The following is a 15,556-nucleotide window of genomic DNA, read 5'->3' on the forward strand; positions in this document are numbered from 1 at the left end:
AACCTGGGGGCATATTATCAAGACAGGCGTTAAAATTATCGCCGCTTTAGCGGCAGAAAACTGCCGCTAAAACGGCGATAATGGGCTTGATAATATGCTCTATGGAATTCCAATTGAAGCTCAGGTTAGATGTCCTTCACTAAAGCGGCGATAATTTTAACACCTTGCTTGATAATATGCCCCCTGGTGCTTACCGGACCCTAAATAGAGAAGCAGAATTGTGAGTTTGTTGTGGGTACTGGTACCACTGATCTATGCCAGAGCTCCTGTTTCACCATCCTCTGAATGAGGCATGTAGCTTCTGGTGTTATAAATTTGCTCCATTGGTTCTTTCTGGAGTAGCGCCTGCGATGGAGTGGTTGCTGTGTTGCTGTTTTGTTCCTTCATGTTACACAAAATAGTGATGGATTTGGTAACGCTCTGTAACTTGGAGCTGCTGAAGGATAAAATCAAACAGACATAATGTGCATCACCTGCCATGCTTTGTCAGTAAATATTTAGCCTGTTAGTTCTGTTGACCTTCCACTCATGCACAGTAGCTGATCAGCACATGACCACTTCCACCCTCACTGCTCATCTGCAGTCTGCGCTAGAGGTCGTCACTGAACACAACTGAGGGATGATCTGACGTGTACGATCAGTTAGGGCTTTCTAATCGTTGGACAGCATTTTCGCTTCACTTGCTGGGCATCCTGGAGCAGAGAATAGGAGAAAACAAGGAGAGTCTTGAGGTTCCTGTTACGTCATATCTTTGTTCCCACAGTGTTGCGTCAGACACCTTTGCCCCAACATGCACGCGTGCCACACCGACTGTCTGGAGCGACCACTTTCCAATGGATTCCGCCATCTTGGAACGATGGTGGCCAGATACCCCTGGTGGTTTCTGGTGGGCTCCGTCGTGATCTCTGCCGGACTGGGAGCAGGCTTCTATTTTTACCCTCAGAGGATTTCAGTGCCCATACATGACGACTTCACACCGGCTGGGGGGCTCGCCACGCGACAGCGGGACTTCGTAAAGCAACACTTTCCGATCAACGACTCATGGGACTTCTCAGTGGACAGGCTGTATGCAGAGGGCACCTTCGCCTCCCTCATTGCAGTTTCTACCTCTGGCAACATCCTCACCGTCAGCGCCTTCCAGGAACTTCTTTATCTGGATGAGATGGTGCAGAGCCTGAGTGTGCCCTGGAGCCATAGGGGGGTTATGAAGAACTTTACATTTGCACAACTGTGTGCCCGAATTGGGACAGCGTGCTCTCCAGTAAACTACCTCCTCCATGCCGTAAATGGCAGCGCCTCAGCCATTCTGAACCTGAATCTCACGTATCCCCTCTTCCAAGGAGAAGACTTCTTAGGGGCCCAGCTGGGAGGCGTCGAGGTCAACTCAACACCCCCTTACAGAGTGCAGCAAGCCAGGGCCATGAGGTTAGTCTACTACCTGCACGAGGATGCTGAAAGGGACATGGAAATCAGGGTCAAGTGGTTGGAAAAATACCTAAGTGCCGTCACCGCTGCAATGAACACGCTTCATCTGAAGTCCATTCAGGTAAAAAATACAAGGCTTATTTTTCAAAGACTTAATTCAGGCGGGTAAGTGTGTGCAAATAGACAGGTTTCTGGGAGACTGGTGTTTTAAAGGAAGATGCTTGTCAAATTTGTTTCCCCCTACGATCTTACTTATATTCAGTGTAATATTTGGGATAAATTCAGTTTAATGAAGAATCGCGATAGATGACAGAGTCCACTTTTAATTGATTCTGTAGCTGTGCTGTGATATCATGCATGGTTGGTGCTCTAGATGTCAAACTCCTCACCATTTTATCTATGGCTGAGGAAAAATTAGCTTCAACAGTTGGTTCTTTTGAAACAATTAAAAAAGTGCTTACTGTGTAAATGAAGCCGACCACATAACATGGCTAATCTACTGTATGAATAGGAACCCAATAAATAAATGATAAATGATTATTATAATAAGGAACCATTTTCCTCTATTATCCCAATATTTACACAGCCTCTAATCCCGAAATCCCATATCACTCAATAGAATATTTTATAAGAACAAATACAACAGCCCTATCCAATCAGGAAAGATTCAGATCACCAGCAAAAACATTCTCTCTTATTTTTTTGTTTATATAGCGCGATCTCGACCCGAAGGTATTGGAGCGCTTTACATAGCACCGTATTTACATTACACATTCAGGCACGGGGAGAATAAGTGACTTGCCCAGAATCACAGGCTGTGGACGCGACCTCGAGGCTCGAACCCTGGTTTCCAGCACCAGAGGCGGCAGCGCAGCCGACGGACCACATCCTCTCTGGGATGCTGGGCACGCCTGCGACAACTAGTAGGTCTATTGTCGTGAAACAAGTTGGCAATCATGATTTAGGTCCTGGCAGAGGCACAGATGCTGCGCTGAGTCTGCTGATGCCATGCTAGACGTGGCTACTACATCTGAAGGAGTTGGTGCGACGCCCATTAAAGGATTCAAGCATGCATCGGGTTCCTCTGAGCAGATAAGCACGTTCCCTGCTTCTGGCACACAGTAAGTCTCAAACCTAGAGCAACCCTTTTAAACATGTGGTGATAACAAACACTTGTGGCGATCCGCAGGGCTGTGCTGTGTTTCCACATCTCAACGTCTGACATGATCTATCTGTTAGCAGAGGAGAGGGCATTGGTAATGATGCGCATAACACACAGCAGCCGTTCCGCAGCTCGGGAGGTTGTTTGTGCCATGCTAGCTGGCCAAAGTAGTACAGCCATACATTCATGAGAGGCAGCAACTAGCAGCACTGAATGACGTCACACCTGAGCTCGCGATGGTATGAAGTACAGATCGAATTTTGCGACTCCCACCAGGCACAAAGCGTTCACGGCTGCCATATCACGAAAGGGTAACAGGCTGGGAGATACTCTGGAATGCAGTCCCACTAGAACAGTAAGGGACAGTGGGGCAACATATGTGTAACTACTATATGTGTTCACTTCACACATTGCAAGTCTTCCTTGAGGCACCTGAATTGGCTGACGTGATAGCTGGTTCACGTCAGTGGGATGAAAATGATGTCCGGTGTCTAAAAGAGGGTATTTCCAACGAAGAGTAACCGAGGAACCCATATTAGAGATATGGCCAGTGTAATGACACAGTTGGCTTAACACATTTGGAATGCGATCCTGTGAGTGACTAGTTCATAATTAGAGCCATCTTGTAGAGAGAGAATAACCGACATCCAGAAAGATCCTTTTTCATTGACAGATTGCAATGCAGCGCTTTACAGGAACATTCACGATCACATTTGACTAGATACATGTAAAATCTAGGCAGCTCAAATTATTCACATTATTTACATTTGGTGTGGGGTTTGTTGGTAGCAGGCCTTCAAGTATCAATACTTTAATGATGGGGTCCAAGCCTGGACAGAGGTTGTCAACTTGTCACTATCTGGGATAAGAACTAACGCCTTTAAGCAAGGTATCAAACAGAACCACTATGTATGGCTTTAACCACGGAAATAGGCAATACAATAAAATAACCCCGACTTTGAACCATATTACACTCAGTGTGTGACCAAAGTGTGCAGTCCTTTTTAGTAAGGACAGCAGAAATTATCCCCTCAAGAAAAGGTTGCAATGACGCATTTTACAGCACAATTTTAAAACAAAATTGGCCAGTAAGCTACATGTTTCTCAACCCGTTCTTAAAGGTCACTGATGAATTAATAAAATAAAAGTCCTGGGCTGCTTACCGAAACTATCCTCCTTGAAAGATATTGGAAGCTCACCCCCCCGAGAAACGTCTGATAAAATGAACTCAAGCTGTGGATTTTACATAACAATTTTGAGATAAATTAACCCCAAAATATAGGTTTTTCAGCCAGCCTCGAAGATATATTCCTGAAATGTTCCAGTATGTCTGTGTTGTGCCTAAGAAGTCTGATCCATACAAATGTACTGGGAATTCTTTGTTCAGGTGATATGGCATCATGTGATGAAACAGGTGTAATTTATATTTTTTGCACTGTTGGAAAGTACATATTGGTTTCTTGGTCGCAAAGAAGGAAGTGGTATTTTCTTTTCTGTTTCACATGTCTTCTCCTTTCTGTAACCTACATGGTGAGTTTTTAGGTTTTGTATTTTGTGGAATGTGTGTCACCTGTGTTGATTGGTTGGTTGCCTAGTTGTAATCATCAAATCCCAAAAATGTTAATTAAAGGCTAGAAGGAACAATCAAATCCACGGGCAGCCACCATAAAGCCCTGGGCAACCACCATATTCAATATATAATGAAGGGATACTTGGAGATTAAGGTGAAAGTGGCACTGATGAAGATTGGTGGGGGCATGGTAGGCATTAATTTGGCCCATGCACAATGTGACTCGCTTGATATGTTGTCTACATTTTAGGCATTGATACACTTGTTCTGTCTTAGTCTGAGGAAACATGACCACTTTGCTCCAACCCTATAAAATCTTCACAGGCTCCTGGTGGTATAAAGCGTAAAATTCAAAGTGTATGCAGCCCATTAGTCCTCACTACAACCCTGGTCTTGCATCGCAGATCCAGCCACGAAAGTTTGATCTGCCCCACCTCACCAAAATACAAAGCCATCAAAGCCCACAGAGTCTGCCTCTGCAACTCAATGAGCTCTCAGCTGAGTATCTGAAAACAACACCTTCAAAGAGAAATTTAATCCACAACAAGACTCCGTCAAAACCACTCCCGCTTTTTTAAAGGACAAGGCTCTTTAGGCATTCAAGCCTCTCATTTTAGGTTCTGCATTAGCCAAGTCTTTTGATTTTACTAAATGTATGTGTATGATATACTTACATAAAGGGGCTTGCAGTCACCTCTCGTCATCCATTGGTCTGTTCTTCTGTCATTGATATTTAGCTTTTGTCTACTTCAGATTACAGCATGAGGCAATGGGTCAGCCTACTTCAGTCACTGGCTGGCTTCTCTTTGAGTGACTGCATTTAGCCCTTTCACAAGGAGCACATTTCCACACAAGGTAGTTCCCTTCAGTGTCAGTGTTTTTACTTTATTTCTATTTAGTGTTGCCTTTGTTTGTAGAGCCTGATGTAATAGAAGGACTCTTTCTACTAGTTAAGAGCTTAGGGCGCAATCTAGCTTAGTTCCTGTTTCCTGCCAATGCTGGGGTAAATTCCTTTGTTTATTTAACAGCTTCTTTTTCACAACATACCAGCAGATCACATGAACTCTGAATATAAGCTCATGAGGGTGCTCTATATTTGCAACCCTATCTGTCTGCCATTCTTTCTTTCTTTCCTATTCCGCTCCTCTTTCGTTTCTCTCTCTCTTTCTTTCTTTCTTTCTATCTTTCTTTCCATCTTTCTATTACTCCTCTTTTTTGCCTTCTTTTTTTCCTTCTGTACTGTTTTTCTTTGTTTCTTTTCCTTTCTTCCTTCCTCCCTCTTTCTTTCTTTCATTAATTTTATCCCTCTTACTTTACATTTCAATGCTTGCTTGCCTTCCTCTTTATTCTTTCTTTCTTTCTTTCTTTCTTTCTTTCTTTCTTTCTTTCTTTCTTTCTTTCTTTCTTTCTTTCTTTCTTTCTTTCTTTCTTTCTTTCTTTCTTTCTTTCTTTCTTTCTTTCTTTCCCAAAGGCAAGAGGCTGGCTGCCAATGGCAGACCATCCATTAGTCTGTGATTTTTCATTTACATTTTTCTTCATCTCACTCCAGCATGCATCAAGGGGCAAAGCATCAGCCTACTTCAGCCGTTGACTGACTTCACAATGAGTCATGGCTTGCTGTCCTTTAACAAGGAGCAAATCAACACACAAAGTAGTTACCTTCAGTACCAGGGAATACTGTGGCAGTGAGTTGTTTTTTGAGACCAAAACAACATTTTTGCCTTTAGTCAATGATTTTGTTTAGCTTGATCATGACCCAGCAGCTTCCCAAACAGTGAATTATTGCAAAAACCATGACAAAACGAGACTTGCCAAAAGGCTGTTGGTCAACATCATACCATTGGCTTTGCCAATGCTTGTTCATTTTATGCTTCCTTTTCATCAATTTACATTCTGTCTTACTGAATTGACAGCTGAGCCTTTGTCTGTTATTCTAGTGCTCTGAAGTAGCCTGATGGCATGTTTACCTAGTTACAATCATCGAAACAAGTAAATACATTTAGCAAACTATGAAAAATATAGTGGGCAGAGTCACAGAGGGCACCCTTACTTACAGAACCCCGGGAAACCCAACCAGCCTTCTGCGACAACATCTCCAAACCTCATCGCCTCTAGCCATCGACTTCCACCACTACGTCCTACTCGGAGATCTGAACTTCCATGTTGATGACCTCAGCGATGCTAACTCCATCACCCTCCTTGAGAACCTGAACAATATAGGCCTCACCCAACTGGTTACCAAACCCACATACAAAGCAGGACAAACACTCACTTTCATTTTCACCGCCAGCGACAGAATCAAATTTACCCACATCACAGATCTCACTTGGAGTGACCACACCCTTGTTCACTTCACCATCTCTGACGCCAAGCACACCATCACCAAGAACCACAATGCCACCCACTGCGGCTGGGGCAAGGTGATCGAGACCCAATGGACACAAGCCCGCTGCACCTCACAACCAGAAACCTCAGCAGACCTTGAACAGGCTGTCCGGATCAACTCCGCCTGAATCACCAAATTTGTAGACTGAGTCACCCCGCTGAAAACAGCGAAAGCCAACAAAACCTCAAAACAAGCCTCTGGTACACCCCAGAGCTCAGACCAACCAAGCACAACTGCTACCCCCTTGAGAAGCGCTGGTGTGCCACTAAGAACCACTCCAACAGTGTGACAACCATATAAAGGAACTCTTCAAAATACTCAAGGAATTTGGCAACCCGACAGCCACAGAGAACACCGTCCACCCCTCCAAAGAACTCTGCGACACCCCTTCCACAGCAAGATTGCTACCATCTACAACAACTTTGACCCCCAACCGACCACTCTTAGCCTCGACAAACTCAACCAGTCAGTGAACATCAGTTGAACGATCACCACCTGGTCACGATTCAGACCACCATAGCCATCATGCCATCCATTCACTCAGGGGCACCAACCAACCCCTGCCTCCACCATCTCTTCAACCTCGGAACCAACCCAATCAGCATGGAACTCACCAGGATCCTCAACACCTTCATTTCCACAGCAACCTTCCCAGACAGATGGAAACATGCAGAATCCCTAGGCTGACCCCAGTGACCTCAGAATCTACTGACCGATCTACCTGCTCCCCTGCCCAGTGAAAGTACTTGAGAAAGCCATCAACCAACAACTCAATGAATACCTGGAAAAAGACCACCTGCTTGATGCCTCACATTGGGGAATACCTGCCAATCCCAGCACCAAGACCGCACTGATTTTGCCACAGACGACATTAGAACTCTCCTCGACTATGGCAAAGCTTTGGCCCTGCTCCCCCTAAACCTCTCTGCTGCGTTCAACACTGTATCCTACCACACCCTTATCGACAGACACTCTCGTCATTTTCAACATCTACATGATACCCTTCGTAGACATCGTCAGATCCAATGGTCTCTACATAATCTCCTATGCAGACAACACTCAACTAATCTTCTCACTCACAGAGGACCCCCCCAATGCCAAAACCACCTTTGCCAATGCCATGACCAACGTAGCCAAATGGAGGAGAGACAACTGCCTCAATTTCAACTCTGACTGAACTGACGTATTCATCTTAGGGAACAACACCAGCATTGGACCACAGCTGGTGGCCAGCAGAACTAGGACCAACACCCACACAGATAGACCATGCATGCAACCGTGGCATCATCCTCGACAGCCAACTAACCATGAAACGACAAGCCAACACAATCGCCTCCTCCTGCTTTTATACCGTCTGCATGCTCTGCAGAATCTTCAGATGGATCCAACTCAACACCAGAAAGACCGTCACGCAGGCCCTCGTCCCCAACAGCCACAACTTCGGCAATGCTCTCTATGCCATGCAGAAGACTCAAGACCATACAAAACACCGCAGCCAGACTCATCCTGGACCTCCCCAAACTGACCAGCATCACCACTCTCCCTCAGACACCTCCAATGGCTCCCCACCCGGAAGAGATGCCAGTTAAAGAATCTCACACAAGCATTCAAAGCTCTACATGATCAAGGACCATCCTACATCAACCATCAACTGAAATTCCATCTGCGTGCAAGACCCCTGCTCTCCTCCTCACTCACCGCCAAGACCTGGAACAGCCTGCCCTTCCACCTCTGAATAGCTCCATCTCCAGCAGAGAAACTCAAGGCCTGGCTCTTCTACAGAAACATGGTAGCCTCAGAGCACAGACACCCCTAGGGGTAACAGTGCAGTGATTTACACATGACTGATTGATTGATTGACAGAGAAAGAGAGACCAGAGTATTAAAAATAAAACACTTGTTACTTTAAATAAAAGATGACCAGGGCTGTTCACCTTCTATGGGCCATGTGTGATTTGCTGAGCATGACAGGAGTTACTGCTCAGCAACTGTAATGTGGAGCTGTAAAAGGGTCGGAAGTGTACTGTGTACAATAGCTGACCCTGTGTTTTGAAACTCATCCTATGCACTTAAAGCTATTCACTCAGGGTTGGGATGTCAGCATCAACCTGAGTTGACATATGCCTAGAGGTAAGAGTTGGTTCATATATCAGCCTGTGTATAACATGGCTCAATGACATTTCCGACCCATTCTTGCGTTCACTCTCCAATACAGCCACAATTAAACACACACAAAGTCACCAAAATATGCAAAATAAATAAAAAGAATAAGAGTTAAAAAATTTAAACGTGCTGCCATCTCATCATGGTAGGCATTTGCTTGCAATAATAAAACTAAACATAGCAGCAAGTGTCTGTCTTGCAGAGGTATTACAAATAGTCTATCATTGTTTTAAAGATCCAGCATGGCTGCCACATTTATAAACATTGTGTTGGCCATCTTGGAATGGTAAAACAATGATACACTATGGACTGCAGCATCTCATAATGGTCTCCTGAGTTAGAGGAAGTAGCGAAGCGAGATGTGGCACAAAACAGATTAAAGAAGCGGCAAGCAAATAACCTGTTATAACTATCTGGAGAGATTTAGTATTGCATTAAGAAATATCAAAATAAAATGAGTAGAAGCAAAGAAATGAAAGGGGACAATAAAATGAAAAGAATTCAAAACTAAAGGACTGACCAACCAGCCCTGACACCGAAACCTCCTCTTTTTCAAGTGGACGTATACATGTGATCATAAAATGCGGCATTCACAGGGCTAGAGAGCCCAGATGAATGCCTACTGAGGTAATCTGTGAGCTTCCATGTAGTACAGTGCAATAACAATTCACCCATGAAGCCTATTGCCTTTAACACATGCTGTTAACAATTTGTATGTTAGGCCTACTTGCTTTGACATAGCGTTTCCTCATTAACCGATCACAGTTAAGGAATATGACATAACTTTTCCCAGTTGACCAATAAGGCCTCTAGCCTTTATGACTTGACACTATATACAACACCGGCCTAATGAAGGGCGTATAAACTGGCAATCACCATTCATACTTACAGTTGTAAAACAACATAAAACGTCTCTCAATAGGGCCTAACAATAATAATCACAATGAAATTATGCTCCCAGTATTTGCCAGAGTGGGTGACCAACAATAAAACCTTGCAAACTATGGTAATCTGAGGGATTACATGTAACCAAATACCTTTCTACAGCCTGTAACAGACTGTGTCAGGAATCAATTGTTAGATGTCTATTGGATTTACCATATGTCTTTTATACTAAAAAATAAATCAGGCCTCTTGTGTTTCTAATAACTTTTCATAATAAACAGGCCAGACTCATGGCACCTGGCATAACATTTCTCTGCACATTATTCAAGTCTATAGCTGTTATTATTAGCTTGCCACCATAACGAACTGAGGCCTACTGTACTTGGCGTAATCTTTCTCACAGAGCACCCATCAGGCATACAGTCATTACATTTCAAATGTATACAACATTACAATATGTTGCAAAATAATATTTCTCCTATCAGGGCTTAACAAGGATTTGCGCAAAACCTCTATACACAAGGTTTGATACAGTAAGTAACCAACACCAAAACCTTTGCACACTAAGGTAATCTGTGAGAGAGATTTCATGTAAAAAAACCTCTATGTAGGCTTTAATTCAGTATATGACAGCCCTCTCTTTAATGCTTACTGGCTTTAACATATGCTTTTCACAATCAACATGCCAGGCTTACTGCTTTTATCATAACTGTTATACCTGTCAGCCTTAGAGTAGCCTTCCCCCAAGCTTTTTGCCTGCTTGCCTCCAATTTTGCTGAATTCATTTTTGTTGTCCTTAGAACTCTGTGCACTTCACCGCTGCTAACCAGTATTAAAGTGATTGTGCTCACTCCCCTTAACATTGTTTGATAGACATACACCTAACTAGCTTAATTCATTTACCTATAGTCCCCAATAAAGTGCACAACATGTGCTCAAGGCCTGTACATTAAATGCTACTAGTGGGCCTGTTGCACTGATTATGCCACCCACTTAAGTAGCCCTTTAAACATGTCTCAGGCCTGCCACTGCAGAACCTGTGTGTGCAGTTTGCACTGCCATGTCAACTTGGCATTTAAAACCCATTACCAAGTCTTAAACGTACCTTTTATTACATGTATGTCGCCCCTAAGGTAGGCCCTAGGTTGCCCATAGGGCAGGGTGCTCTGTAGTAAAGGCAGGACATGCACCTTTAGGTTTTACACGTCCTGGTAGTGAAAAACTCTCTAATTCGCGTTTCACTAATGTGAGGCCTACCTCTCCCATTGGTTAACATTGGGGATTCCTTACTACATCTAACAAGATGTCATTCCAAAATGGAAGGAGGTAGATCTGTTGTGTTTAGTACGTATGGCATTGTAATGATAAATCCTCTTTAAAGGCAGCATCGAATTTATCATTTAAAAAAAACACCTTTTAGAAAGATGACATTTTTCTGCTTTTAGCCCTGTGTGCCTGCAGCCTGTCTCTGATACAGGTCTGGGTTGGGTGACAGCTGGGCTATGTGTATTCCCTCCAGATGGCCACACACAATGGGAGCTTAGGTGTGACTTGATGGGCCAGCTTGGGAGAATGGAATGGAGGGGCTGGGAACAGCTTCACACTTACACCTGAATAGGCTGTGCCCTGTCCCTACACAAGGGACTGCATCTGCATATCCACCTGTAGTCAGTCTGGAGCCATGGTGAGAGGGGAGGACTTCTGTGCATTTCAAATAACCTTCTTTGAAGTCTCCCCCACATTAAAGGCACAAATGGGAATAAGAACTGGACCTCAGACCTTACCACTTCAGCACTTCTGGACCTTTAGATACCTTTGGATGCTGCTGAAGGACTGCCACTCCGCTGGACTGCTGCTCTGAAAGAACTGTTTTTTACTGTGGTGACTTGCTACCTGCTGCCCTTCTGGTCTGGGTGAGGAGGACTGGACCTACATCACTTGAACCCCCTGGAGCACAGAGTGACTCCAAGGGATAGTTGGCCAACCTCCTCATCGGAAGTCTCAGGGACATGACAGACTTCCAACTACCCTGGCTCTGCACCTGGACTCTGCTATCTGTGAATCTACCCAACCAAGTGGTGCCACCCCAGTCCTGGACCTTTGGAAGTAGGCCTAAGCTGCTTGCTCAACAAACATACACATCATAGCCACTGCAGAGACAGAACTGGCACATTACCATCATCGTATGGTCAGCACCGATGCATCCTGTGATTGGAACCGGCGCATTGCTTCTGTTGCGATGACTAGAATTGATGCATCACTGCTTTTGCATGGCACAGAGAACCCGCTCCAGCTTCTGAACCACATTGCCCAACGCTCTTCAAATAAAGTCCTCACATCTCCTTCCACGACAGCATTGATGTCGAAGTTTAAACTCCACATTGGATCCAACGCATCAACCGCTGTTGTGTGGACAGGACCAGCTCATCTCAGCAGAACGTATGGACGTAGATGCAGCCCGAAGTAAGGTACTTTTGCTCAGTGGGCCCAACCTGTTCCCTGTAGCAGGCTCACCCTCCATTGCGGTCAGCCTGAACCTTTTGACTTTGTCCCAGTCCAGTGCGACCAGATATCCTTTGTTGGCGCTTAGTGCTTTTTGGCACTATTTTCACTTACTTCTTCTAAAATCAACACTTCTGGTTCATTCTACTTAATGGATTTTTGTCATTTTGGTATCAAATCATTTGTTAAGATATAATCTATTTTTCTGAATTGGTTTTGGATATTTCTTGTGTTGTGTTTTCACGTTATTACTGCTTGTGTGCTGCATACATACTTTACACATTTCCTCTAAATTAAGCCTGATTGCATGTGTGCCAAGCTACCCAGTGATAGGTTCGTTTAGTGACTTTTAGTGATTCACCATGCAAGAGAGTGTGGCTTTTGCTTGACCAAGGCTCACACCCCAGTTAACGAACAACCAAATTTCTCACAGCTTTTCATAATAATTAATCAGGGCTATAACCTTCATCATTAGCATGTCACCATAACCAATTCAAGCCTACTGTCCTGAGACTATGCTTCCCTTAAAGCAACCATGTGGCATACAGGCATAACAGTACAAATCTAAGCAAAATTACATTTAGCAAAGCAGTTTACTGTCTCTCCAAAGATAGCCTAATATTGATTATTGTACTGCATGTTTTCTATCCCACAGTTTGTTCAGTTGAATCACCAACATCAAAACCCCTACGGTGATCTGTGAAATTCCATATATGAAAATACCTGTCTACATTTTTTAGCATAGTGTATAACAATCCCTCGTTAAAAGCCTGTTGTCTCTAACACATGCTTTTCACAATAAGTAGGTCAGGCCTTCTGGCGTTCTTAGAATGTTTCATAAAAAACACAGATCAAACCTATGAAATCAGGCATGACTTTTCCAAATGAGCTGATTAAGCATTTACTCTTTACGATTAGCTTATTCAAGTGCACCTAAACTGGCAAGTGTCAAGCAAACCATCATGCAGACAGTTATAAAATAACGAACATGTATAAACATATAGCTCGCAAAACTATAAACCACCCCTCTTAATAGAGCCTAACAGGATACTTCCCATTCAAAACCCACAGGGTTCATCAGAGTGGGAGGCCAATGCCAAAACCCTTGCCTACTATGATAATCTGTGAGATAACTTGTAAAAATATACCTGTCTATAACTTGATATACAGTGTGATAACAACCAACTGTTAAAGGCTTACTTGCTCTAACAAATGCTTTTTCTCAATCAATAAGCTAGATTAACCTATTCTCTCCCTGACGGACAAGACAATCACCACCAGGACCAACTTCACCAACTGCATGACCATGGCAGTAGACTGGATGTGAACCTCCTGTCTGCAGCTGAACTCCGAAAAGATGGAAGAGAGGATAGGGAGAGGATATAGCCTTATGGCTAGAGCAGCCGACCTTGAAGCAGTGGAACCGGGTTCGAGTCTCGGCAATGACGCTCAACATCCTGTGATTCTGGGAAAATCACTTAATCTTCCACTGCCTAACAAAAATGAATGTGTCCATCTGTAACAAAACTGGTGCTCATGTAAAGCACTCTGATACCTGAAATCTTTGGGTCTAGTTCGCACTATATAAAACTCTTCAAAATAAAAATAATAAATGAAAATGGAAGGACTGATCTTTAGCAACAAGACCTCCCCATGGAACTCCACCTGGTGGCCGTAGCAGCTAGAACCAATATCTACACCAATAGACCATGCAAGAAATCTAGGGATCATCGTAGACGACTAGCTCAACATGATGGCTCAACCAACATGGTGTGCATCTCCTGCTTCCAAATCCTAGGCATGCTAAGAAAGATCTTCAAATGGTTGTCTCAGAACACCAGACGGACCTTCACACAAACACTCATCACCAGCAGACTGGACTATGGCAACACTCTGTACATCTGAATCTCAAACTAACTCCTACACAGACTCTAAACCATCCAGAACACCACTCCAAGACTCAAACTCTGCCTCCCATGCCGCACCCACATCACACTGCACCTCAAGAAGCTTACTGGCTTCCCATTCCCAAGCACAGTCAATTCAAACTTTTCACACACACATGCAAAGCCCTACACAACAAAGGACAAGAATACCTGAACAGCCTTATACACTTTTATCAACCCACCAGACACCTATGCTCTGCCTCACTCTCACTCGCACACATTCCCGAGACCTGCAACAGCAAAACTGGAGGTCGCTCATTCTCCTACATCGCACCCAAGACATTGAACAACCTCCGTCAACACATCAAAGCACCCGCCTCACCTTTTGAGTTCAGTAAGATACTGAAGGCCTGATTCTTCATATAAGTACCTTTGGAACTACACACCTGTGCGCCTGCCCAAGCACCTCAATACCCTCTTGGTTGATTAGTGTGCTATACAAATCAATATAATATAACATAACTGCCTTTGTCATGATGTTTCATAATAAGCAGCTCATTCCTATAGCATCAGACGTAACATATTCCTGTGCACTTATGAGGAGTTTAGCTTGTCACCATAACCAACTCAGGCCTAAAGTTTGAGCGCATGATTTTCTACAAGGCAACCATTAGACACACAGTCATAACATTTGAAAGGTATACAAAATTACAGCTGACAAAGCAGAATACAATCTCTCCTACAAGGGCCTAACGAGGATTCTCACAAAGTACACCTTTTATATCCACAGTTTGCCACACAGGGTAACCAACACCAAACAATTGCCTACTATGGTAATCTGTGAGATTCCATATAATAAAATATCTATTGGTAGGATTTAATATAGCGTAATAACAATTCACACTGAAATTCCTATTGACTTTAACATGTGCGTTTCATAATATATATGTCAGGTGTACTGCCTATAGGCAGGATCATTAACTTGCCACCAGTACAAACCATTGATATCAAGACGGCGGTTTTTGGTGCTTGTCCCTGGCACTTAATTGTCAGCATTAGCTCTAGTGACAGTCCAATACATAGTGTTTCTGTTTGCCTAATTTAGAGATAAGCACAACAACTGCGTTTAATAAGTCAATATACATTATAGAATAATGGTACCTGCCACTCACAACGTTATTAGAGCTTTGGGTGACCTGGAAGAGTCTGGATTGTCACACTTGTAGGAGTGTAATGGTTAGTAGTTGTGGTGGTTCTGTCATTGGAAGTGCTGGCAGGGGCAATGGGTGGTGCAGGCTGCAGTGGCCTCCGGAGAAGGGCCCTGGTACTTACAGTTTTACAAATTAAGCACTGTTTACCACCATAACCAACTCATTCCTGCTGTATCAAGTGTAAGCTTTGCCACAAGCCAAAAAGTGAATTGTAAGCAGTATTTTAAGCGACAGAACAGAAATTCGGCCCAATTAAATACTGTACCCAGGGACCCAACATGTGGATAGAGCCTAAGCCCTATCACAGTAGTACTCTGAAAGTTCAAATGTGTTAGTCAAATAAGTTAAGGAGACATTTGCATTGGC

The 15,556-nt window shown here is 43.7% G+C and overlaps 1 protein-coding gene across 1 annotated transcript in view; it reads left to right on the forward strand.

The window, feature by feature from the left end:
• Nucleotides 1–790: 790 nt before the first annotated feature.
• LOC146789559 (patched domain-containing protein 3-like) overlaps nt 791–15,556 on the forward strand; it is a 262,735-nt gene continuing 247,969 nt past the window's right edge. Inside the window, exon 1 of the mRNA XM_085631129.1 lies at nt 791–1,546. Coding sequence (XP_085487255.1) covers nt 791–1,546 — 756 coding nt within the window. The remainder of the gene's footprint in view (nt 1,547–15,556) is intronic.

Source organism: Triturus cristatus, chromosome 10, assembly GCF_964204655.1.
Source record: "Triturus cristatus chromosome 10, aTriCri1.1, whole genome shotgun sequence".
NCBI classification, from domain to species: Eukaryota; Metazoa; Chordata; class Amphibia; order Caudata; family Salamandridae; genus Triturus; species Triturus cristatus.